This window comes from Tetrao urogallus (assembly GCF_951394365.1).
Source record: "Tetrao urogallus genome assembly, chromosome: 26".
NCBI lineage: Eukaryota > Metazoa > Chordata > Aves > Galliformes > Phasianidae > Tetrao > Tetrao urogallus.
The window spans coordinates 256293-283865 of NC_136839.1; the positions used below are offsets into that span (position 1 = coordinate 256293).

The 27573-nt window shown below is 46.0% G+C and overlaps 1 protein-coding gene across 4 annotated transcripts; it reads right to left on the reverse strand.

Moving 5' to 3' along the window:
* Window positions 1-347: 347 nt before the first annotated feature.
* On the reverse strand, window positions 348-26046 carry ATP6V0A1 (ATPase H+ transporting V0 subunit a1; the record flags this gene model as incomplete). 4 transcript variants are annotated; one of them, XM_079547151.1, is made up of 22 exons in its annotated part: window positions 348-441; window positions 4682-4853; window positions 5288-5405; window positions 7161-7178; window positions 7726-7833; window positions 10135-10209; window positions 10941-11048; window positions 11586-11802; window positions 12121-12239; window positions 12973-13063; window positions 13497-13654; window positions 14397-14536; window positions 14727-14877; window positions 15475-15687; window positions 17026-17119; window positions 17777-17859; window positions 19084-19210; window positions 20010-20113; window positions 24642-24770; window positions 25310-25407; window positions 25706-25784; window positions 25930-26046. In XM_079547151.1, 22 exons carry the CDS (start codon window positions 26044-26046, stop codon window positions 348-350), a joined length of 2613 nt encoding a protein of 870 aa, XP_079403277.1. The 4 variants fall into 4 exon arrangements, with proteins under 4 accessions (XP_079403277.1, XP_079403280.1, XP_079403278.1 ...); XM_079547154.1 differs by lacking the exon at window positions 10135-10209 and having other exon boundaries at window positions 20010-20092; XM_079547152.1 differs by lacking the exon at window positions 10135-10209.
* Window positions 26047-27573: the final 1527 nt, after the last annotated feature.

Here is a 27573-nt window from a genome sequence, read left to right on the forward strand (position 1 = left end):
CAGAACTTCCTCCGAAATCTCTTTTCCTGAGCAGGAGGCTTTATGCAGGATGGAGGTACTGCGCCCTCCTGTCCCTGTGCTCCTCAGCCCACGTTATTCTCACAGTACCCTGACAGACCCGGCAGGAAATTCACAGCACAGCAGCACAGTTACACCACAGCGACACGCCGTGCCGCGGCAGCGGTAACTTAAGGGAGAAGTTTCTTGATCAGGATCACTCATTAACCCAGGAACGTTGAAGCTCGCGGCTTCCCAGCTTCCCGGTCACACTCAGACTGCTGCAATAAGTTACATTCGCTATGGGGACACAGACGGGACACGAAGCTTGGGGTGCAGCCCAGGGGATGCTAATCGTCAAACTTCCCCTCGCGGATGGTGTCAAAGGAGAACGGCAGGAACTTGAAGCCCGTGCCAGTGTAGAACTTGTTCTGGAACTCGATCCTGCAAGAGAAGGAAGGAAATTGCTCGTTAGGAAGGCGGGCCTCTCCTAGGAGTTAGAGATTAGCAAGTAGTTGCTTATTGACTATAAAAAGTAAAGCTTTAAAGATTATAGAGGTATATCTACAATATATTTACAATATTGTATTATAGAATTATACATATAGCATATATAATCTGACCTTTATAACAGATATAATGGAAGATGCTATAATGCAGCACTCCCACTGGCACAAAAACCATTCTGGTGTTTCTGGAGCACAGCCGCACTGCAGCAGCACTCCAATTCCACCCACAGGCAACACGAAGAGCAACAAAAACAGGAAGAAGCCCCTGACCATGCTTGCTGAACAGCACACACGGTCACGTTACCAAAAGGCTGTTTCAGCTGCAGCAACACCCAGCCTCGTGATGCTGCTGACTTCCACCACCAGCGACTGCTGCTTGGTTACTGAGGTGCATTTGGTTTAAGCCCACACAACTCCTGAGCTCAGGGCGTGCGCTCTGACAGGGCACGCAGCTCAGCCTGGTGTGCCCAATAACTCGGCTTAAAAAAAGAATTGTTCTGAAGATCTGAGCAATGGGAACAGCCAAATAGGGGGAGAAAAAAGAATCCCGTGGGTCACGCTAAAAACAGGCACGGTGTTTCATGAGCCTCATGAGAAAAACTTTCCATTGCGTGGTCCACCAGAACACCAGGCCTGTAGGAATCAGGGGACAGCAAATGGCACAGCAGTTCAAAACAATTCAGAATAAGTAGAAAAAGACTCAGTTATTTTTTTTCCCCAAATTGAAATCAAGGCAAAATCCAAAGTCGCTGGTATTTCAGGGCAAAAAGGGGTTTCTTGGCAGAGCTCAGGACTGAAACCTTCAAAACGTTTTCCCCAATAGGTTCTGCTGCCTGTTGGTGTAGATGAGATCACAGCGGCCTGCAGAGGAATCCCTGGGATGAGCAGGATTTTCCACGTGGGAGGAAGGGCTCTTCGCCAACAGGCGCCAGCTTTCAGGAACCTCAATCACCTCCATAAGTGACTCAGGAACGACTCCGTAAGCAAGGGGAAAACAAGAGGCAGCTGGTTGGGTGTCTGACTCACACAGAACCCATTGTAAATGCAATTTTAACCCCAATGATGAGCTGTTCCAGCTGACCCTGACATCTGAAAGTGCCTTTTGGACAGACTGAGTTACAACCAGCCTCGGCTGAGTGCCTGAAACTCAAGGAGCGGCTGTTGGGAGCCTGGAGAACTACTGAAGTGGTTCAACTAAATGCCACAGCTTAAACGTCTGAGTGTTTCCTGAACTGTGCAGAGGAACACCCAGACCCCAAGGTCCCTTTTGGAATCAGAAAATGTTGTCCCCAGCAACGCTCCCTGTCTGTGTGCTACTTCTGCTGCTGAGCTGCATCTCAACATCGACCAAGTTCTGCAAGAGTGTTTACTGGACAGCACTGCACTGTCGATAAACAGACAATGCTGTCTGGCAACTTGCATTAATGAAACAAACACCTTGCTTCAGATTTTTCTGTAGTGACAGCTGAGCGCTTGTCAGGCTGCAATTGCATGGATTTTCCAACAGGCAGTCACAGAATTTCCAAATGTCTGGAAAACCGGGCAGCTCACAGCCCCAACAGAAAGCAACTGGAGGGAGAGAGCAGGAAACCCAACTTTCGTTTGGTATGAAGGTAAATTCCTACGTGGTAGTTTTGGATTCTCAGCAGTGATGAGGCGTGAGGCCAGCGTGAGGCCTTTCAATGCATGAATTAGCAGCAAACAGCCCAGGCAGCACATGGTAAAGAAAAAACACACTTATGTTTCTCTCAAGTCCACAAGAAGCATGAGCGCCTCCCAGGGATGTCCAAGTCAGGCCTAAAACAGAGCCTAAAATGCTGCTTTAGGCTGCAGGTGGCTACACTGAAACTATTTCTGCATCAACCCATGATGCTGGGAACCTGCTTTGCTTCCAGTTACCATCTTCTCCTTTTGGACAAAGTGTGTTTGCTCAATTGGAATATCTGACTAGATTTAAAGAAAAGATACATTAACATCAATGTCAAACTAGATAGCAAAAAAAAAAAAAAAAAGCAAACACAGCATTATATTTCAGTACAGTGATGTTGCAATGAAAGGAATAGTTAAGGCAGCTACCGAGCTCCAGCAGAACTGATATGGAATCGCAATCTTGGCAGCACTTTGAGTGCTTTCTCCACCCCAAAACGCCCCGGAAGAACCCAGCCTGCAGAAGGAATGCATGCTTTCTGCAAAAGCACACAGCAAGTCCTCCTCAACTGGCACTGGTAGGTAGAACTCTCGGAAGAACCCATTCTTCTCACTAACGAGATGTGTGCTAAATGATTCCCTTTCCAGGAAGGCTGAACCACCCACACCTTCAGAATTCCAGGTAGGTGACTCTCCTCCCAGAGTAACAAAATCCGATCTGCTCCTCCCAGCACAGACATTTTGTCCCCCTCCCCCATACACACACCATTGGAAGTTTACCAATTTCAGGTTTGGAAACAAAAAGGGATGTTAACAGCACGTTGTTTTGAACATCTGCAGGTGCACTTTTCACTCCACTGATAATGGAAATCCAAACAAAAGCAAAACAATCCCAGCACATCACATTCAGTCTGAAGTAGTGCCTTCAGATTGCTTTTCAGAGACTAAACTTGAGCAGGTTCTATCTTGGAGAATGTAATTTAAGGTTTTACAAGTTTGAAACACGTTCAGGGGAAATATGACTGAAGAGCTTCAGTTCTGCAGCTCCCAACAAGGCCCTGCTACGCTGTGCATAGCACCTGTGACTTGCGTGCTTACTGCTGTTGCTTAGCTGTTTTTTTTCCTCTTTGCTTGCCATTCATGCATCTATCTTCCCTTTACACATTTCCAGATCATTTTAATCACATTTTACAATGTGAAAAACTCTCTTTGCTGAGCTGTATCCTCTCACTCACACTTGATTCAGATGCTTTGTGAGCAGTATCCTTAAATGCAGTCTGATTATTAACACAAAATTGGTATCTACAGAAAAAAAAACCAAATAAACGAACAAAAACAAGAACACACTTTCCTAACTGAGGCCATTCCTTTGAGTAAAAAGGGTTACATCTGCCAAAGAAGAGCACTCAGAAACGTGCACCTACTGTTATGCAGCAATGTGCCACCAAGCACCACTCTCCAGACAAACAAGATTTTAAAAATCTTGTAGTTTGCACACACTGAAGACCAGGGACAGCACACAGTCAGTTCTGCTCGCTCTGCTCTTGGACTGTTAGCAGCAGAACTGGGCAGGGTGTGCAGGACTCCCTTCACACTGACGCAACATGCAGTACAGTGACAGCAGTACGAGGATGAGGAAACGCCAGCCAGCAAGAAGGCCTCCAGTGCCTGGTATGAAGATTCCTAGGCCAGAAGCCAGGAAAACAAACAGAAGCACCACCCAGCAGCCATTTCCAGCAGCAGCCCCCACATGGGCTCCCTCAGCACAAGATGGCTACAGCCAGCCCTACATTTCCTGGTCCATCTCCACTCACTTTGCTACAGGGACGGCCGGAACATCTCAGTGCTCACCCCAGTAGGCTGTCAGCACAGAGAGCAAAGGGACGCAGTTACCACTCCTAAGAAACTGGAGGAAAGTGCAAAAAAGGGCGTTTCTGCTCACTTATGAAAGGCACAGACTTCCCACTTGGGAGACTGCTTTTAAAAAGTGTTCAGAACAGTTTTTCTTCCATTTAAGCAAAACAGAAAGCTCCTTCTGAACTTCACTTTGCTCTCTGTGCTTACAGGACCAGGCAGAAGACCAAAGGACAGAACAAAAAGCGATCCTACTGAAAGCCAGAAGCACATTCACTCACCTCGCACAGCATTCCCATCCTACTGTTCACAAAGCTCTGGTCTAATTCATTTTTAATTACAGTTCAGCTACTCTCCACAATTTCTAAGCAAGTTTATATCTATGATAAGGAGAGAGGAGAGCATTAACAGAATGAAGAGTGAAATCTCTGACCATATTTAAGACTTTCTGCTGTCAGAGCACATCTTCTGTAGGATGTTTAGGGAAGAGTTATGGTCCTCCAGCACTTCTGAACATGACCAGCTCACCACAGCATTATCCACCACCGCAGTGTTACAGCCTCACTCACTGCGTAACAACCAGCACGATCTTCTGGAAGATGTGCATTTCTCCACATGACATCAATCTCCTTTCCATGCTGAGCTCATGATTTCTGAGCATTGCTGTAACTCACCAGTGCAAGCGAAGAGCATGGAGGAAAGCAGACAGGCCCTCCATGACCAGGAGAATTGCTACCGTCAGGGTAGCAAAAGCAGCAAAAATGAAGAAAAGGCCAAAGCCTCCAGCCAGACTCCTCACGCTGAGCCCAGTGTGGATCACCATGGTCCACAGCACCTCCGAGAGCTCTGCCAGGAGAAGAGAGGAGAGGACTCATTTCAGAGCATCCAACCATGAGAGAGCTGCAGTTTTCTTACAGAGCAGAAACCGAGATCGAGAAAAAAAAATCTTCCACCGTAATGAAGTGGGAAACACAGGAGAGACAAGAGTTTTTGCAGGCAAGTATGTCAGGACATCGCTGCCCACTGCCGCACGCAGTGCAGGCCCACTGCTCAGCAGCCCTTTGCTTCATTCCGCTCTTCCAATCCCACCCATCCTTCCAGATCCAGGCGGCTGTCAGCAGGGTGCTGTGCACGTAGACAGTGGTGTTCACACACAGCTCTGCCCTCCTCCAGCAGCGCCCGAACTGCAGAGCCGAGCTCTGGGGAAGCCGCCGGCGCTGCTGCCCTTTGCCCAGGCCATCGGTGACACTGAGCTGCATTCCCAGCCCAGCAGTACTCACGTGCGTGGGCTAAGCTGAGAGCCCAGAGCCTCAGGTAGGACGCAGTGTTGGAGATGCAGCCCAGGCAGTACTCAATGGTGTGGATGGCCTGGTACACCACAGTGTCAGCAAAGTCAAACTGCAAAGCGAACACAGAAGATGAAGAGAGCTGCGAGATGTGCAGGCAGGAAGGGCTGGGAGAACGAGCAACTACCTGGTGCTACCACCGAGGACATCGTGTTTGAACTCAGACACTGGTACTGTCTTCTCCTGGGTTAGCAAGTCAGTTTTATGAATTAAAACCAAATTCTCCTGTCTGACTGGGTTTTGTAGAATCACAGTTCACTGCTGTAGTTTAATGATTGTTTTCATGCCCTATTGTACAAAATCAAGATATCTTGAATTCTGCCATTGACTTTGCCAGGAAAAGACTGTACAGCAACAAGACGGTGTTCGTATGAATTCACTGGTAAGCTGCATGTGCTTCTACAAGAACAGAGACGGTATGCCAAGTCAATACTGCGCACCGTTGTGAAAAGACCGCTTTGCAAAACATGACTTATCCTCTTTGAAAGCAAAAACAATGCACAAAGCAGTTTTGAGAAAGCCCTACCTGTACAATTCATGAATCTCTGAAATAATAATTAAGAAATCATAAGGAAGTCTGCCATGAAGGACAGTTTCTTATTGTTCACCTTGTGAAAGCATTCCGTACATTTTGGATTTAATCTGTGCTTCAGAAACTGCTCATATTTAAGTCAAGTCAAAGTGGTATTTTAAAGACACGGAGCAACCTGCACTGCAGGCATGCACAGCAGGCTGCGTGTGTGCTGACTGTGCTCTCAGCATACACAGGGCAGTAAATATTGTAAGCAGCAAAGTTAAGCCAAGTGTCAGAAGTGCAATTCTTCCTCCACAGAGTGGGAGCTGTGACGTTCTTCAGCAAAAACTGTCCCAGCAAACAGTGCTACCTCCCAGCACACACTGCACACCAGCGTGCAACTGATGGAACGCAATGAGTATTTCAGCAATGACAATTCAGCCTCATGCAGCTGCTGAGAGAATCCATCACTGTGCTGAAGGCTCAGCAGGATCCCCGCGTTGGGGTGGTTTTACACATTTTTCAGAGGATTACAGAATTAACACCAGTTCCACATGGAACTGTACACCACAGGTCCACCTTCCGCACAACAGAGCCACCTTCAGCATCATTTAAGACAACATCATTCTTGCAAAACTACTCTACTTTCACGTCCTTTACATTTTCGTAACAAATTTGGTTACTGATCTCCTGACACCTGCAATGAATCCTGCACAGGAGTTCCTAAAACCCACTCAATACTCGTAATTCTTACAACTGTTTATGAATGAGCAGTTTCTCAGAACAGAGCCTCTCTTCTTACAGAAAAATGCAGGTTAATTAAGCTGCTGAACTATATGCAAACTGGGCCGGATTTGCTGTATTTTCTCATTGGCAACAACCAGTACTGTCCTTAATATGGAAGTCAGTTAGGGGTGGGGGGGGGGGCATATCAGCTTTACGTGTTTTATTGCAATGCAGAATTACCAAAGACACAACATAAGGCAAATGAGACTTCTTTAGGAGCTTAAAGCATAAACTTCTCAGTTTCAGACTTCTGGCTTAACAGCTTTCTGGGTGAACTAAGAGATCTGCAGACAGGGGATAAGACAGACAAGCTAAATAAATGAAGTAATCAGAGGTCTGTTAGTGGGTGCGACACTGTATGAAGGATTAAAGATGGCCTGCAGCGTGGCAACGGCTGGATCTTTTGGAAAAGATGCCATGACATAACGCTAAATTCAGTGTGTGGTTTACACCAATGGGAAATGTTCCAGATACACATGAGTGCAGCAAAGCTGGCTGTAGTCTTACCACCTCATCCTCTGTAGGCTTGAAAACATAAGTTCACGTTTAGTGTGGTGTCTCAATCAACATTAATCATGAACACATTCAATCATCCCCTCCTAAACACGACACAGTGAAGCAGTAACAAATCGCATGCACTACGTGGAGCAACAAACTCCCAAAGTAAAAGAGATCGTCTCCTTTTTCTTCTCTACCAGCAGTAAGGCAAAGCAGGCAGTGCGACCCCAGCAGTCAGCACAAATACAGGTAGGAACTCATTACTATAGAAAAATGGCTTTGGGTTGTGGCTAACAGTAGAGAAGCAAACAGCAAAAGCACTCTGCAACCCTCACTGCACAGCCTGTGAGATGGTGGTTCCTCCTAATGAAGACAAACAGAACTAAATTTCCCTTTGCCTGCAAATTATACTTTTTCCCCGCCTTGAAGTCCTGGGAATGACCAGAAGACTGCAGTACTTTACTGCTATGAAAACACTTCACTGAGAACGCTGCTATCTAAACAACCGGAAAATACAGCCAAACCAGCACGTTCTGTTCCCACGTGCACTGAGAGAGGACGCTCAGGTACTTACCTCCTCCCCCTCCTCAGAATGGGTCGACAACTGATCATGTTGGATGATCTCAGCATCCTCCTCTGTCGGTCCATTGCCCACCCGGATCCCACCAAAGTTGTGTGTTCCCTAATACACGCAGAAAAAGAAAGAATAAAAAGTGTTGTTTGTGGCTTACTGTGACAGCAGCAGCTTCTTTTGACTCCGTGCACAGCAGCAGTTGCTCACAGAAGACGACAAAATATTAAAGCCCAGGTTTAATCAGCTGTACAATTCCTTCTCTCAGTTTGGATAGAAAAGATGCTGAATCCTGTAAGGCTGGGAAAAAAGGTCTGAATGAATACTTGATACGTTCTATAAAGTAACTGCAAACCTAAGTAAAACAAATGCCCAATCTCTCATGAGGACGTTTGCTGTAACTGATGTGAACAGACCAACGTTTTGCACAACAGCAGCTGTGAAGCAAGCACGTAGAACCCGAGTGAAACACCACTGTTGTTGTAGTGAGACAAGTCACACCGTGGCTCAGAAATGCACACACACCATGTCAGGCACAGCAACACACGTGGGAAATCAGACTTTCCCTCACATGGAAATTCTGCGTTGTGCAAGCAGTTCCTTTTATAGAGAATTGTTTTGACATTCAGCGTCTGGCAGCCATAAACCCACCGCACTCCAAGCAGAGAAGAATAAGCCACAAACCAATCTGACACCCTCCGAGAGTCACCCAGTGACTGCAGTCACTGCACGGTTAACGTGAGGCTCATGGCAGGCACCTACAGCCTCACAGCCGAGAATGGACGCAGAGAGCTGCTCACCATGACTGCACTCTCAAGCTGAGCTTTTCTGCGCTGTAAATGTGCGCCACACTACGGAGGCCTGACTGGCACATCACTATTTCTCAGCAAGTGGCACTGCACTGCAGGATTCCTCCTTCCTGCCACGTGTTCCAAAGACACAGAATGCTTGTGACTGATCTGACGTGAACACCTCCGACTCTGACCTACCTACAGAAGCAAACTAAAGTGCCACAAATGGGAACAAAATCCCCGTGTTCAGCCTCAGGACTGTACTGGGGTCATCTGTGACATGGAATGCAAACAAACTACGTAGCAACATTAATTCTTGATAAGTTTACGGTTGGCAAAATGAAGCACTGAGATTCTGAGAGCCGACTGCTCTCACACTGCACAGCTCTGGCGTCCAGCAGCATTGCTGCTCAGCACGCTGTTCTTTAGCTCATCTGCTCTTAAAGGCCAGCTTCTGCTTAACGCTGAACGTTTGCCCAAAATATCAGACATGAATTTAAGATTTGGCTGGGGTGTTTCTAAAAAAAATAAATTAGGCATTCATGCTCTGAAAACAGAAATAAGATGAAAACAGCCAGACTACATTTCTAGCTAAGACAGCACTTCTACTATGATTTTTATCACAGTAAAAAATATATCAGTAGTTACTGATAAACAGTATCAGTATTCCACTTCTAGGTTCCTGGCTGCATGAATCTGTACCTTGAAGCTCTTCCCTCACACTCAACTTGTGTCTGTTCTCTGCAGCCAAACTTCACACAGCTCCAAAAGCTCCAACCAACTTCACAGTTCTAACCACACTTCAAGCAAACATCTTCACTCACAGCTTCTCTTACTGGATGCACTTAATATGTTGGATGAATTATGCACAAGAGATGCAGTCTTTTCTGACCTGTGTAGCTACTTAAGATTTCATAACAGAAACAGGAGCCAACAGCTAAGAAGTTGTCCCCAAATCACCTCTGACACAAAGTACAATGTGTTTCATAGCTTGAAAGACTTCAGCTTGTTAGAGAGGTGGCATTCAGAACTAAAACCCATCTAAAATACGATGTACAGGGGAAGGGATGAAGTTCTGGAGCTGCTGCAATCCTTGCTCTCCCAGAAAGCTTTCACACTGAAGGGCTGCCTGTAGCTTATTTGTGCACCACCTCATTACAGCAGCTTGAAGTCAAAGTGCCACACAGGCACAGATGCCCCAAACCAGTAATTATTGCTGTGATGTTGGGAGGCCATCACTAAAATGCTTGGGAACACAATGTAAACAAAAATGCTTCAATGAAAGAAATCCTACTCTCGCTTAAACAAATATGCAAGAAAAGGAAAAAGGGGAACTTAACTTGGGGGGATGTGGCAGCAAGGTACTCTTGTGCCGCTCTGCAGGTTGTGATTTCAGCAACACTCCTGCAAAGAGGTGCCTGCATTCTGTGCGTATGTAACTATTATCCAGCAGCCTGGCAGCTCTTCCAGAATGCATCAGCTTTGCTGAACTTTGCTCTTTCCAAGAGAAAGTCTCTTTCACCCTAAAGGTGCAGTAGTCATTCACTTATGGAATTCAGGAACATTTCGTGCTCTCGTTAATTCGATACAAATCCATCAGGTGATTTTTAATTCCACTCACTGTTGCAGCCGCTGCTGCCTCTAGTGCCTGCGCGTTCGGGACTGTGCTGACCTGGGCCTCCACGGGCTGCCCTTCCTGATAGCGAATGGAAGAAAAGAAGGGAGGAGGAGGAAGACAAAAAGAGAAAGGGAGACGAATGGAGGGGACATGGGAGGATGAAAGATGGTCAGAGAAGGGAGAGGGAGTGTCTTTAACTGAACTGATCTTTGACTCGCTTAACATCCTAAAAGCTATCTGCCATACATGCAGGGAGAGTTTTCAAGTATCCCCAGTGCACACGTGCCAAGTTCCTGCATTTTCTAGGAAGGATTCTTTACAATACACTTGGAAACCTAGAGATTACCCCAGGAGATAATCTCTCACATAAAAAAAGAAATAGACTTGTGCTATCTTCTTTTTTATAACATCTGAACTGCTTTACCAAAGATGGCTATTAAGTCTGCAGGCCAATGAAGCTAACTCCACTGCTTTTACATCATCACCCTAGCAAAGGCCCAGAAGTGCATCCAGCAACAAGTAAGACTGGGTTCCTGAACCAGCTGACAATGCTCAAGGCGTTTTTAGTGTTTTTATCAATACCAACAGGCAGGGTTTTTAAAGCTGGTTTGACGCTGGATCCAGTTTGAGGAGCAGGCAGGCAATGCTTCGCCTCCAGTAACAGCCACCTGCCTCAATGGCCAGGAACACGCAGAGAGCCTTTACAGGTCTGTAACACTGTGTGAACCCACATACCAAGGACAAGGTGGAAAACAGCTTTTCAATTATAATTTGTTCTCATACTGAAAACATACAAAGTCGTCACCCACCAAGTGCTTTCTCCTTAAATACTGGTGGCGAAGGACCAGAGGTTTAGCTACCAGCATCCACGGCACACACAGTAATGCCACCACCACGAGGAAACACTGGAGTCCTTTCTGTAAAAGAAAGAAGCCTCAGGTGATTTAGTGATAGTCCATGTTCACACAAACGCTTTCAGGCAGTCTTAAGCAACACTGAATGACTGAATTCCCAGAGTACGTGGATGCGTCACACGCTCTCTCTTCCAAGATGTGCTGTACTTGATACCTGACTGCAGCTGCCCAGCTGCCTGCACACAAGGTGACACTGACACCAGTCAGATGAGGGGAAAGCCAAAAGATCCTGCAAGCAGCATTCGCACGTGCTGCTGGGCGCAGAGGCACTGCACTGTAGGTGCAGGGCAACATTCCTACTGACTTCCTGCTGCTGATTTGGATCCACGTATTCTGGAGCCACAGCTGATGTGCTCAGACTGATATAAACTCTCCGCACAGAAAATCTGTCTTTCTTCCACACTGCACAGCATCAGGCTTCAGAAACAATGCCACATTTCTTCTCTCACAAAGTGCTTAATTTTACAATGATTATAAGGTTGATCAAAGACGAATATTGCAAAGCACCTCTGACCTTACAATTCAAAAAGCAGTACACACCTGCCCTTTATAAAGCATCTTGTTACTGGTATCACCATAGGAAAACAAGAACATGTTGATAAAATGTATTAGAAGGCTTGGGGCTTCCTTTGATGTGTGAGCATCATAGGCTGTCCATTTATAGAAAATGAGAATAACGAGGTATCCAAACAGCGAGGACATGAAAATCATCTCTGGAATAAATCCAAGGTATATGTTCAGTGGCTTCTTAAAATATCTACAGGAAAATAAAAAGAGGAAAGTTTAAAATTACATTTAGTTTGCATTAGTCTGATGTAGGGCAAAAACTTTACATGAGAAGGAAAAAGCAGTTTGGTGACAAAACTGCAGAAGCTGTGCATTTCTGTAAGAGCTAGGGCTTAAACACAGTTAATTACTTGACTCGTGTAGTTACATGCACACACAGAAATAACTACCATGCCCTTCAATCAGAAGGTTAAAGTCTGAGGTTTCTGCATCTTAAACTGATACACAAACTAGACCCAGAGAAATTCCCCCTCCTCTCCCATCAGAAAAACAGGAATCAAGCTCTTACATGTGGTTGAGAAGACTCAACATGACACCAAAGAGCATGTGGATAATGCCAAGAATCACAGACATTTTCATCTTAAATGAGTTGAGGAAGGCCAGTTTATTGTTGGCAATATTCCAGATCTGTGAAAAACAGCAACAGTGAGTCAGCCCAACACGGAGTGAAAGGAAAACACAAAAGAATGAAAACGTTCCGCTTCAGCTAACCCGTGTTTGTCATACAGAGATCTGCTCAGGAAAGCTCAGCAGACAACCTTTCTGATAAGAACCCTCACTGATCCCACCATCAGAGCAGGAATCAAACCTTGCTTATTTTCATTTTGCCAAAAGTAGCAGGAAAGGAGTGCAGAGGGCTGTTATCTCGACAGAAAACCTGTTCATACATTTCAACGAGAAATTACACGTAACTTCTGACTTTCTGCCACCTCATCTTTCATGTGGAACACGTGCAAATTTTTCTATCAAATCCTAAAAGCATAGGAGTAGCGTTATTGAAATAGGCAGCTACAAACTGACTGTTACTCAGAAATTACATTTCCAAGACTGACTGGAAAGAGAACTGGCTTTCTCCAAAGTAGGAAAAAAAGTAACTTCACAAAGCGATTTCTAAGTCTCATCCCAGATATGACTAAAATGCAGGTTGGAAAGGGTGAGGAAGAAATCTGCCATTGTCCCAAGAATAAATCTTTCCATCCTGCACCTGCCTCTTTGGAACTAGATTCATTTTCATCATTCACGACTATTTCAAACACCTTTTGCTGGGATGTGGAAAACTTTCACAGTGATTCCAACAGACACTTTTGTGTTTACACACAGGATGTTCTTGAAGGACAGCAGAGGAAGGAAGAGCTCTTACCGGGTCGATGCCGAAGGGGTAGGGGCCACCAAACACTCCTGCTTCAGCAGGGTCCAGTTGAAGCAAAGGAGTAGTCTTAAGCAGTTCATCTCTGTTTGGGTGTAAGCAGATTATATAACATGTCAGCACAAGCAACGCTGACCTCCTTTTAAAACTAACAGCATTCTTCCTTGTGAGTGCAAGGGATATCTCAAAATGAGAGAACTGTAAGGTTCCCATGCAGCCCTGAAGATTTTCCAGGAACAGACCTGACTCTTGACCTGTTATGCTGCGTCACAAGGAAAAGACAGAGGGACAGGAATGGCGCTACGTCAATAAGAAAGGTGATAAAGTGCATCTTCGTGAGTTTCCTGAAAACAAGCAGGTTCGAAACTCAAGAGGTATCACATTTGCACCCCTCTTCCTATTCCACCTGAAACTGAGTCCAGAAGTTTTTGTCTTCCAGAACTGGTAAGACAACGGTGAAAGATAAATCACCTACTTGCCACTGTCACACTTCATTCAATTAAGAACTATTTACTCACGACCAATTGGCTTTGGAGAACATCGGCCGGACGCTCCATGACGAGCCAAACATATTGAGAGACTTGGAGAAGCAGTCGTTATAGATAAGGCCTGTGTAAGTGGAGAACAGCCCCATCAGCAGGATGATGTATCGACCACTAAAAACAGTGTTGAACATCTAATATGAAAAGAGGAGAGGAGAAAGTCTGTGAGAACAAGGGACATCTCTCATACAAACAAAACAGCAAAAGCAGGCAGCAGAACAAGCAATGCTGGCCCGTGGACTGACAGCACAGCATCCGTTTTGAGGGAGATCAAGGATGCAAGAGGTAACTGTGCAAGAACAGAACCCGGATGTGGAGGATAAGCAGGCTGATTAGCTGAGGGGGATAAATTGCACTCCATGAGTGATGCAAACCCCAGCTGGCAGCACCACTTTGGAACTCAGCAGTGCTGACCCTGTTCCAGCTTTCTCCACACTCTGTCCATGGACATTAACTGATTCATCTCCTATCAGTCTAAGCCCTGAGCAAAGCAGACTTGTCCAGAACAGCAGAAAAAATAAAATCATGGAGATGCACACATTTGTGTGCACAAACACTAGGAGTTGTGCAATGATTGCAAGCCTTTATGATCCGATCTGGTTTTGGTTGATTCATTTACAGCAGCTTAGCTGTCCAAGTGCACTCAGTAAACGATTTCCTTCAAATGTCTAAAAGAAATAATTTCCTACAAAATTCTGAAAGCAAAAACAAAGAAACTGACTGTTACTATGAAGTGATGCAGCTCAGTCTATGCTGTACAGACTGGCATTCTGCTTGCGTGCTTCCTGTTTCAAGGAATAACAAAGGGGGAGATACAAGTAAATCCAGTCACAGCTCTGTACTGCACACAAAGCTGAGCACACCGCCTCTCCTTACCTCATTGTCACTTTTCTGTGACAGAATACGACTCTCCCTAAGCACCATCCAGATAGCAATCAGAGTCATCAGGATTCCGTGGCCAAAATCTCCAAACATCACAGCAAACAGAAACGGGAAGGTGATGATGGTATATGGGGCTGTAAGAGAAAGGCACTCCTGATGCACTGTATTTGACCAGGCCCAGATTTACTACAGTGCAGATTCCAAAGTTTGTTCCCCGCTGCCAAAGGCTGCAAAGTCCCATATTAGACATTTTCACACAGGACAGGCAATGGAGGAACACCATGACTAGAAATTACTTCATTACTTCTTGAAGTATGGATCTACCTGGATTTATTTCCCGATAGGTTCCAATGCCATAAGCATCAACAATGTTCTGAAAGCCACAGGTGAACTTGTTGGTTTTGTTGTATGTTGGTGGGGTCTGATTGGTTTGCATCCGATTTAAAATAGATGGGACAGTGGAACCACTGTGCTCCTGTTGTGGAAGTAAAAGAAAAAGAACAGATCAGGATTAGAAAATTCCTTGGGCCAATGGAAGACAGAGTAAAACATTTATTTCCTGCCGGCATTTGGAGAAGTACAGGCTTTCATTTTTGTAGACTGCTTCCCTGATGGAAGATACTTCAGCCGTTGAAGAAGGCTGCCAAATTTCCTCTGCTCTCCTGTCACGTAACAGCAGAAATAAAATTTTCAAGGCGCCCAACTCTTCATTTTTATCTGAGCAGAGGGAGTGAGCTTGCTAAAGCTCTGGATCGTTCCTTTAAGTTCCACTGCATGTAAAAACAGCAGGACTGCAAAGCACAGCCAGGCTGACCAAATGACTCCAACACAGGAAAATGTTTTATCACGGCACTTTCCTCAACTTGAAGGCTTACACAACATTTTTGTAACTAAATGAGGTGCACAGCAGAATACCTATCAGCCACGACTCCTGCACGTTAGATAGACTCTCCTCTGTGAGGGCTGATTGGAGCAGTCTAAAGAAGCGGTTTCCAGAAAAATCAATTAATTCCTGTTGCATTTGCTGAGATCTGCTTGAACAGCAGACAGGAGCCGTGCAGCAGCTACTCACAGTGCCTCTCCGGAGGGCAAACTGGATAGAATCGAGGTCAGCAACAGGACACCAGACTTCAGCAATCAAGCACTTCTGTGTCACATCAATGTTGCACAGATTCAGGGTATGGTAGATGGCCTTCATCTTGCGGACTTTGATGAACCAGACCCGAATATTTTTAGCAGCTGCCTGCAGAACTCTCTGGCGGTGATCCTCTGTTTGGTTCAGCACCTTTCGTGGAAAGTGAGACAAAGATGAGGCAAAATCAGCAGCCAAAACTCACAGCATACAAAGAGCACAGCAGGGCTGACCAACAAGACAAGCCTTATTCAACAGACAATGGATGAATAAGCCCTGGCCCCATCCATGCACAGCACTTCCACACGCTGTGACGCTTTAGTTCCCATACTCATTACTCCCTTCTGCTAAAAGGGTTAGGGCTTCTTTCCAGGTATAGTCTGACTACTTTCCGCCTCCAACCCCAAGGTCAGTCGGAATTTCAAAACAATGAGCTAAGCTGTTCAGAGACAACAGAGAACATTCTTTCCTCCACCCAGGTTAAAAGAGCAGAGAAGAGTTCTGCAGACGATCCACAGCACCTGAAAACCCCCTAGAAACCCCTAATAACATCACAACACTTTTTTTTTTCCCTGAAAAGGATAAAGTGTGTTTTACTGAGTGTTTTCCAACTGGAACGTGTCTAACTCAGGCAAAGTCAGATTCCCAGCCTGGAAAGTCTGAGACTCAAGGGAAAGTGAGGACAGAGGGCACAGCTATCACATGCAGCTCTGAATGTTAACAGTCAAATTGCTTCTGCATTCTTATCTACTTTACCAAACAGCTGCACCACAAATCTCCCAGCCCGATACGGGTTCTGTATCAAATAAGCCATTCAAATGCAACCATTTTTCCTTCTAGTTCCTGAACTTTCTCCTGATTTTCTCTTAGATCCCTCTGGTTTTTCTGCATTATGACATACTGCCTTTTCTCCTTGAAGCAAATGTCAAATTTTTCAGAGCTGGCACTTCATAATTTTGTGTGCTGACTGCTTTTAAACAAGCATTTAGGCTGCTGCACAACAGTTTAATCATAATGCAGAAACTCTTTAGGAAAGCAGAAGGTGAAAACGTGAAGACAGGCAGAAAAACTCGATAGGTTAAAATTAGCATCGTTATCTCAACATGCAGACAAGTTTAAAAATGTTTTCTAAGCTCTTGAAGATGAAACAGGCAATTATACAAGCATGCTTTCAGAGTTGGAAGCACAGTATCTTCTTACTCGTGCACATTCCTCTCTGCTCCCTGGTATTCAGGTCTATATTGACACCATTTACATGTGTATAATTAACTGCTCAGACACAGCAAAGACCAAACCACCACTCTCAAGTCTGAAAAAGAAAACAAGCAGAAAGCCTCCAGCAGCTTTCCTGCAGTGCTCAGCGCTGGTCTCAAGCTACCCTCAGCTGAAAATATGGTCACCTAACAAGGCCAAAACGATTCTCTTTAATAGGACCCAAAGATGAATTTAACTATTAATTAAACAAACAAGTATTGACTGCATTTATTTTACCATCTGGAGATCATCAATTCTGGTGTTGACACCAGAAGCCATTTCCTTCCGCTCTTGTGGTGTTTCTGGGCATGGGTAGAGGGAGGCACGGAATCTGAAAGACACACAGGCAGCCTTAGTAACAAAGATGGGAGAAACATTAACCCACAGGGAAACAGATGGCTGAGACTAAACACAGAAATAAACCAAGGAGCATCTTAATGTCAGCAAAGCCAGCCAAGCACTGCTTCAGCCTTCAAATCAGACGGGTATAGAAGTTTGCTTAAGGCCAAAACAAAGTTGAATACTGAAGAAACAAAAAGCAAACCCAACACCACCTCTGCTTCCTGCACCGACAGTCTAAAAGCACCGTTGTGAAGTCGATTGGCCACCCAGTTCAGGGTGCTCCTATCATGCCAACGCAGCTGCTGCTAGAAGCAGTCACTGCTGGTCTCCTGTGACAGTGCTGCCTGCTGGCAGCCTGACAGATCTGCGTGAGAGTTCAGCACAAAGCCCACTGCTTTTAGGCATTCTCTCACACAAAGCAGTTGTCTGCTTTGAGCGCTACAGGCTTAGGGAGCAGCCAGTGTGACTGCAAACGATACAGCTATATCTGGTACATTTTATTTGCTGTCAAAGTATGTACTTCCACAGTCATCGCAGAGCAAGGAGCTGAAAACTGTGGATATGAAGCCATTTCAATGTGTTTCAAATATTTGAGAGCGTTCTTCTGAGTGTTACATGCGCTAAGACTTCCAAGTAACTTGCGTACCCTTCACATATCTTCTTGACTCTGTTCTTCAACTGGTCACCTTGGAAAAAGATGATAAATACAGACTTGTGCACATAGTCCCCCTAGAACAGAAGAAAGGGTGTGTTGTAACAGCTCAGCCAGCTCCAAATATCAGCATTACAGCGAGTTACAACAGTGTCCTACTTTCCCCTCATTGGAATCTGTACACATAGAGACCATAACTGCACAGCGAGTCAAGAATGCACCTTAACACAGAAAGTCACAAGGATCAGAGTCAGGGTTTCTTGGCCTCAATACTACTTCTGTATTTCTGTTTACTGAAGCAAAATGTTCTAGATTATCTATCCTATCTCACAGAATAAACATGAAAATCTGGGAAAAACGGCCAGAAGAAAAGGGATGCAATGAATAGATGTATCATCACTTACTGTGGGCAGCTGACGACAGAATCAAGCAAAAAGAGTGAACTAAAAAAAGATGGAGTTCAGCGGCCTTTTTTCTCCAGGGAGGCCAAGAGCACATTCTTTGCACAGCTGTTTTCATGTTGGTAGCCAGTTCCCCTTTCCTGCATTTGTTGACAAGTTATTGTTCTACTTCACTTAGGAAATATTTCCATAATGTCTAGAAATTAATTACATTAGGTGTAACCTCAATTTAAGGAAGTGCTGCGCATTAAAAACAAAGCCTCTCCTTGCTGACAGATAACTGAACAGGTCAGCCACCAGAAGTTAGGACAGGAGAACAAGGGAGCCTTGCATGAGAAACAGAGGCAATTAGTGAGTTTAATACGCCATCTTCATTCCAGTGCAGCCTTCATGCAGCCTTTTTTTTTTTTTTCCCCACTTTAAGATCCAAAAATTTGCATACTGTCCACATATTTGAGCAGAGAGGACACTACATAAAACCAGCCCCAATTACAAGATTTACTAATTGTACTTGCAAAAAAGCCAACCATTCTCAGGTGCGCACTTAAATTTCTGGTTAAGATATTATGAAAAGCACCAAGTTCAGAATGAATGAGCCACGGCTGCCACGCGCTGCTGCTATCTGAAAGAGCCTCTCTTCCACAGAAGTCTAGTCCACACACCAGCTGCACTTGCGTGCTTGTGGCAGACAGGTGACTGTGCTCGTCCTCCTGCAGCAGGGCTTATCGCCCACCTCTCCTTTTGTCACTGAAGCCTAAAATGCTGTAAGGAGGCACTGTGAAGAGCTGCAACACAAAAGCTTGCCTTGGTGGAGCTCAGGAGGGCAAGAGGCATAAAACTGTGAGTGGATCCTTCTACACATCTGAGCCTTTAGCCACCGTAAAGGACGGGTAACTTTACCGTGACCGGGTCCTCCAGCGGGTTCTCAATTTCGGCCTGCCGCAGGAAGACGTTCCCTCGGCACACGCGCCACAGCATGCGCTCAAACGTGGGGAGCCGCTCGCGGTTGATCACCCCGGCCACAAACCTGGAGAGGCACAGCGTGAGCCCTGCGCCCACAGCACCGACACCAGCTGCAGCTCGGCAGCGTGGGGAAAGCTACAAAATCTCGTCTCGAAAGTCGTTCTTCATGCATCGTGGGAAGTCCTCTGCATACGCAGAGATGGAACAAAAACAGCAGCACGACACCAAGCTCTGAGACTTAACAGAATTGTCTATTAAAAAAATTACTGACTAGAAGAGGACACAAATGCGTTTAGGCATACAGTTTCTAAGCCCACTGCTGCTCATTTCATCAGGCTCCTGGCACATCACATGTGAAGGATTAGAGAGGTCAGCGTTACCACTGACTGTGTTCTAGGCATGAGCTTCAGAAGACCCCACTGACTCAAATCCCTGTGCCCACACAGAGTCACACAGGTCTGGAAACAGCCCGGAAGCAGCTTCTTCCCAGGGCATGGATCCGTGGGTCCCTTCACCCCCTTGTCATGGAAACTAGGCCTAACTGTGACAAAGATACAGAACCACCGTTTTTTTATGGCAGTACATGCTCACAGTTACTGGTTTCAACAAAGCTGTGAGAGCTCAATGTCTGAAAAAGCAAACAGAACAGTTTACAAGGAATAGACTAGTACAGTTCCTCATGTAGAAGTTCACGTATGCAGGACAAGAGCACAGACCGGCAGTCAGCTTTAGGTCAGCCTCCATCTGCTTCAAGCACAGTCTAAATCCTGCAACAACAGTGCTCAAATCACTGCAGACTCTGCAGGATGACCGAAAGGCAGCTGCGTTAACACAAGACAGAAGACAGCACAAATTGCCATTACCCAAGCCGCAGGGGGGCACCTCTTCCCATCTCACTTGGCTCCAGGAGTGACGAGGATTCCTCCAACAGGTCTGGATCCGCCATCTGCTGATGATGCAATTCAGCCTGAATTCACAAATCAATTAACATCTAATGAAACTAGTTAGTGGCATGCAGGGAACGAGGAACCAGGAGATAGTTTGGGGAGACAAAAGTCAGAACAAAACGGCAGAAGGAGGAGACAGGTGACAGACAAGACAGCAAGAATCACACAAGGAGGAAAACAACAAGAGGAAAAGATGGAATGGCAAAGCAAAGCTCCTGAACAAGAAAGGTCTGAAGGCTGCTGCAACAGAACAAACAGGCTGTGGGATATATAAGTCTGAAGAAAGGTAGAATACCAAGAAACCTTTGCTTTAAATACAAGTTATGTTCCCAAGAACCTTTTTTTTTTTTTTTTTTTACTCATCTTTTCTGACATCTCAAAATGGAGAGAAAAAAAAAGTAGATGCTGATTCACTCTTGCCCTGTTTGAGCATTTTCTGCATATTAATAAAGATGCTGAAGGCACTCAGAGTGCCTGTGCAACTGCACACACAACACTGGCACAGACGGAAGGTCGTGGTTCATCCGAGTCTGGCAGTTCATCTAAGCTTAGGGCAGCTTTCCACTCTGCAGTGCAGTCCTACAACCACGGTGCATGATGCACGTGCCCTGCCCATGTCTGCCTTCTGCCACGTCTCACACACAAGCCAATTCCCTTTCATCTTGGAACCAGGCGACAACCTGTCAGTGGATTCCATGTTTCTCGTCACATTGCCGTGATGCAGATCTTGTTGGTGATTCTGACTGCAAGTGCCAGGTAACAATTGTTCCTTACTGGCTGTAAAAAATCCTCCCTCCAGGAAAAACACAGTTCTTGCACCTTAAAAGCATGCTTAGTGCTTAAATCCATTTATTCTTCAAGATATTTACCCCATTCACTGCATTTATTATCCCTGACAAGTGAGATGTATTGCTTAAGGCAGTCTGAGGACGCTTTCAATTCCTGACCAGTGGGCATTAAAACAGGAAGCAGTTCACACAGTCCCTCACTGCAGGAAATTTGCAGAGTAGAATTCCTGGGAATGCAGCTTGTAAGAATCAGCAGTTTGAGTCAGGAAGGATGCTCAGACCACATCCTCCTGTGCACCACCTTCGTGTTTCATCCAGAGCCCCACAACACAGTGATTTCTACCTCTGCAGCTTATATAGAGAAATGGAGAAACGCACAGAGAGCCAAATTCTACCTTCTGTGAACAGCTCTTCCCCACCGCAGCGCAGGGGAGACTGCTACAAAACACCTGAAGGTAGAGTTTGAGAGCAGAACATGCAACACAGCCTTGCAAAAGCACACAGACAGTTTGTGAACACAGCACGCTGCCTTCATCTGTGCAACAGCCGCACGATGGTTTTAGCGGAAAACTCAGCAACGTTCTACTTGCCTCCCAAATGGAAGCACTATGGGCAAGGAAAGCTTTTGTAAGGCTGACAAAATGCAGCTCAATGGCTTGTCCACGCATTTGCTTTAGCTTACAGACATTACAAAAGTAGGGGAGCCCCTAATTTACTTTGGAAAGGTAAAACGAAGCTCTGGTTCATTCATCTTTAACTCAACTTGTTGCAGCATCAAACAAACTCCATGAATATATTCACATTGTTTCCATAGAGGACACAACAAAAGTTTGGCACCCCAAAAGAAAACGTACACACTGAACATACCAGCAATCATTTGACATTAAGATCTCAGAACGTTGAAGAACAATGAGACAAAGTTAGGATTTCAAGAGGCTTGCATTGCATTTATCAGCCAGCAAGATGCTCTGATGATGCAGGGGAGGCAGTGCCAGACCAGCTGAAGCACAGCTGCTGATCACCACATTTCAGCACACAGAACAAAAAATATCAGCACGTGTGAAAACTGTGGATCCTCCTCATTTGGGAGAGAGTTTGCATACATGTTCATCGCCACCTCTGACCCTCTTGGGGCTGCGCCCTCCCCGTGGGACAGCTCACAAAACAAAGAGGAGCCCTGCTCAGCAAAACTACCAAACAGCTTGTGGGAAAAAAAGATGGCTAGACTGGCTTCACTAAACAAGAATTTACATACAGAAGAATTTACTTGTATAAAAAAGAAAAAAACCAAATGTGTCACTTAAGTTTTTCTCCCAAGTGCTTTAATTTGATGATCATGCTCTTTCTACAAAGAAACTGGTGCGGTAAGACCCGCTCTGTTCTGGAAGTAAAGGTGTGTCAGTGTTAAAAGAGCTAACAAACAGAAAGTGGAGAGACCATAAGGAAATCAAAGGGCCATCAGCAATGATGCAGAAAGATGAAACTCCAGGAAATGTCCTTTGAGCAAGAGCTGCCTCCAGCAGTGAGCAAAACATCCAAGTCACTGTGAAGTTGTATTTATGTGTTTTTGTTGTTGCTGTGACATCAGGTCACACTCAGTTTTAAGTGTTCACCCTCATCAGCACCTTCACTCTCAAGGTATGAGGAAAGTTTAGTTTTCCACGCTCTCGATTCAGGTTCTGCTCTGTGCTGGCTCTGGATTGCTGCCCACAACACCATGCAATTCAAGCCCCTTCCAGGTCACGATCCAAACAAAAATCAATTTTCACAAGGACACTACAAGGGATTCATTTCACCACCTCGCTTATTAACCCAGAGCCCAGGCAGAAATGACAGATGTGAAACAAACAGAAGAGAAGCAGATGATGAGAGAGTTAGAGGGAAGAGAGACGGGGACTGCATGCCATTAACCATTACTTTTCCAGTCTTCTTTTACGCTCACACTTTAGGATGCTTATGGCAAAACTTTCAGAGAAATCTCTCCAGCCCATACTGTTCTTTATAAGCAAAAACAAGAAGACTAAGAAAAGGAGCATAATCATCAACACAGCGTTGAAACAAGAAATGGCTCTGCTAACAAGAATGGTCATAGCAAGAACTGAAAGAGCTTCACAACCTCCCACCCCCACTGCAGAAACTCCAGACAGCAAATGCCAAATACAAAAGACTAAGTAGCACGCCATTTCTTGTGCAACTTATTACTATGAATAGCACAATCTTGATTACAACTCATTAAAGTCTTCCAGTGTTGAAGGTACCGTACAAATGACAGCATGACAAAGTAAAGCATCAGTGTTTGAGGACACCTAGGACTGCACAATGCCCAGAAGGCCTGGGCTAGCCAGGACCTCATGCACAGCTTTCTGATCACAGTGTGAAGAGAAACAGTCAAAGTTTTGACAACTTCAGTGGATTTCACACATGGACTGCTCAGTTTGCTTCTATCTGCAGCAGTACGTGACGTTTTATTATTACAGAATACAGTCACCAAGCAGGAGGATAAACATCTAAACCTTCACTGCCCAGTTCACAGAGGTCTGACAGATTTTTAAGTAGGAAATTAATTTTAGTATGTTCACACTGTCCTTGAAGAAAGGCAGTAGGCAGCTCTCGCTAGATGAGTGCAATTAATGCAAGTGCAAGAGGCTTTACTCAATATTCAGTTAGAACAGGAGAGCCAATCAGCATCTGAATGCAGCTATGTAACAGATTATCAAGTTCATGCTGGTCATCCACAGAGACTCTCAGCAACTTCCAGGTGGGCTTTCAACACTCGAAGACGAGTCTTTAAGCTCTGAACAAACCCCACGAGCAACCAACAGATCACACGGGCAGTATCTACACCAGCAGCAAGGAAGGCCTGCTTTGGCACAGGAATAATCTTACTGCCTGAACAGGCACCATCCTGAGCCAAGAAAAAACCGTCAGGTAAACGGCCTGAAGTTTGCAGGGGCCCAGCTCCTCTTGATCACAGCCTTTGTGAACACCAGGAGCCACATCCAATAAGCACTCTTTGATCAAATCGTTGATCAGAGGAGACTGGAGACATTCTCAGCAAAAACCATGTCTTTACTACTCAACAGCCACACAGGAGCTCTCTGAGAAAACTCCCTGAGTTTTGAGATACTGATGCTTTAAGATGAAGGACAGGTTTTCTGTTATTCAGGCTTTAGGCCAATACACACAAGTGACACCAGAGATGTACGTCCCTCTCTGACCTGGCTCTCATTTGACAAAACCTTACTGATTTTAAGTGCTGTTTTCCTCCAGAACTCACCTCTAAAAGTTTTGGGGGCTTGATCAAAGGCTCAACACGTTAAAAATAAATCCATTAACTTCAGTGAACTTTGTCTTACGACTTAATGAACAATCTGCATACAACATTTCAAACACTGAAGTTTGATTTTAATACCTCTGTGTAACTGAGGCATGACTGCTTATCTGTACACATCACGAAGAAACTCCTGCTCACTGTACCTGCAAATTTCCGTCCTGTCAACATGCTTTCAGAACTACTGGTATTTATTTTGCATATTTTTAGTGAAACCATTGTTTGTTTAAGTTAAAAAAAATTAAAGAGGTAAATCATGGGTGGCTATGCATAGTGCATGAGAAATGGAAAATAACTGAGAAGCTTTCTTAGATAAAGCAGGAAGATGAATCTGCTGCCCAAAACAACTGAAAATATTTCAGAATACAAATGGCAGTTTGGGGGAGAAGAACCTGCTGCCCGAGTGCTGACCCACCCCGGTGTTCTGACCTCATCAAAAAACTGCTGAGTTTTACGCAGTATAAATTTTAACTCTGTCAGCTCCAAGAAGTTTCTTTTCAGAGCTTCTTGATTTGTGTTGATCTCTTTAAGCTCATTTTCAATTTTCTCAAAGTTTGCCTGCAAGAAAGAAGAGGGAAAAAAAAAAAGTGCCTTAAAGCAATTGAATAAATAAGTGCTATTAAATCTATTAAAACAACACAGGCTGCTTTATGCTCCCGTGAGATTCACATACAATGATGGAGGCTGCACACAAACTATTTGTGACATTTTCTTCGGGCTGCTTGAAACACTCCAGACTCAGGCAGCCTCCACTACACGTAGGACTCGCAGCATTCTTCACATCACCACAAGCCCTTAAAACCTCAGCTCTGACCCAGTCACTATAAATCGTGCTGCCAAACAGTTTTTCAGGAATTTCACTTCTTAAAGTGAGTCAAAGCACTGCCTTTCACTTTTAGCCATATCTGCATAAATGTGAAAGCAAAACAGTGTTGGTGAATTAAAATCAAACTGATGATGAGGACGCGTTTCAAGTGAGTGGGGCCTATGGCTAATGAATCTCTACCACTAAATACAACAGATGTCTGCCCATGGAGCTGATGCCACATGTTTTCACTGAGGTCAAACACTACTTAAGTCTTAAGACACATTATTACCTCCAAATCAATCATGTCACGTGGAAATGGCACCTCTGGATTCTCACCCGTGTCCATGATAGGAATATTTGCTTTTTTGATCTCCTTTTCAACAAATCCTGAAAAGACAGTACCATCAACATTAGCTGAAAAGACACCTTAATGTCAAGTTATCACTCCTTTAACCCACACCCATCAGCTGATCTGTGAGTCCTTTCACCTACAAGATGGTGCAATCGGATTATTTTTCAACCAGGAAATGAATCCTTGGATGCAGCCTGACTGGCTGACATACAGAAGAAAGGCAGCTTTCAGTTCTCCAAACTGCACTTTGCCTTTTAATGCTGTTCTAGGCTTACACTACGTTACTTGTTTCCCCATAAATGCTGCAGCACCGGGACGCAGCGAGGGACGTACGGAGCTTTCGGTCCATTTCTTCACACCTCCTGACTTCATTAACAAATTTCCGCTGGAACACATTCACGTCCGGGTTCAGCTGCCGAGAGAAAAACGTTTCCTCGACGCCACCCTTACGTCAGGGACCCCCAGAGATGGGAGCGGGGGGGCAACGAGGGGGCAGGCGGGGAGCAGCGGGCCGCTCCCGTGGCCCGGCCGGTTCTCCTGCCTCCGCCGTTACTCACATCGCGGAACTGCACCTTCCCCAGCTCGCCCAGCTCGCTGACACAGCAATACGCGGCCTCGGACTGCAGGAAAAGCTGGGCCAAGGTCATCTCCTCGCTGCGGAACAGCTCCCCCATGGCGGCGCCCACCGCGGCCTCTGACGAAGAAGAGGCGATAAAAGCACGGGAGGGGCCGGCCAGCCGGGCGGGCCTCCCCGCCGCCCCCTCACGGCGCCCTTCGAGCTCGCACGGGGGTGGAAGCGAAGCCTCAGCCCCGTCGGACAGAGGCCCCGCTGGGCCGCACGGGCCCGGTTCCACCCGGCATCGCCACCTTACCTGCCGGCACCACCCGCACCGCCTCGGCCACCGGCTGACCGGCAGCGACGCCCGGCTCTGACGTCACTACGCACGTCTCCTAGAGACGGCGCGACTCGCCGGGCCGCATCGGAAGTGACAACGCGGGAGGACCGGAAGCCGCGCGTTCTGCCGCACTGCGGCCCTTCTGACGTCACTGTGCGCCGTGCGACGGGCGATGACGTCACTTCCGGCGTGGCCGAGGTGTGAAGGCGCGGCCCGGCTCTGGCGCGCGGGAAGCGGCCGCGCGGAGCAGCTGGGGCCGCGGGCGCTGCAGCCACGGCCTGATGGCAGCCGCTGCGGGGCGGCACCCGGCTGAGGGCGGGGTTCCCTGCGGGGCTGGGCCGCTCCCTGCCGCAGCCCCGCCTGCCGCTCCACGCCCTGCCGGCCCGTGCCCGGCTCATTGCCCGCAGCGCCGCCGTCTTACTGCAGAGCTGCGCTGCCGAACGTGCTGCCCGCAGAACTGAGCCCGTGCTGTGCTTCAGCTTCTTGTTCAACTCCACACTTCTGACTGTTTGCTTTGAAGCTGAACGATGCTTCTGTTCGCACTGTCCCTGCCTACAGGGAGATCCAAAGGTCAAACTCGATCTACCGCTCAATAACAGCACCGAGAAGCTGTTCGTGCTGCAAGAGATAGAGACGAATCCACTGCCCTTAGGTGTCCAAATCAGAGGGAAGGTTGCAGTTTGCCACCTATTGGCTTTCCCTGGTATGCCTCTGCTGCGGAAAATGGCTGTAAGGAAGCGAGTCTTAACATAGAATCTTACTCACTGCATTTCAGCTTGGGGTGTGACTGCTGTGTGTGCAGCAAGCCCAGAATGTGACACTAAATGTGCTCTGCTGGGTATCGAGACTGAAACCAAGTTCCTGTTTTGTTAGTTTATGTTGCTCTATCTCGATTTATGTAATCAGTTTGGTGTTGTTGCTTTTGTTCCCAAATGGGGAACCTAAGGCTCAGGGATTGCAATAAAGTCACAGAAGGAACTATAAAGAGAGCGCTGGTCCGCATCCTGCTCTGAACATAAAATTTCACAGAAAATTGTTGTGGGAATCCACTCTGAGGAGATCTCCCCAGTGACAAACAACTGCAGAGCTTTGTTTCTGCCTGGCAGGAGGGAGGGATTTTTACATGGAACTGACTCATCAGCACCAAACACTGGAAATAAATGCTCAGGAAAAAGGTCCCTCCAGGAAAAAAACAGGGTGTAGAAAAGCAAGCTATTTTTAATACATGACATAATACCTATAGTGGAAGCTGCACAACACAACTTTCTGAAACCAAATCCAGATCAATGGTGTGCTGTGGGTAAA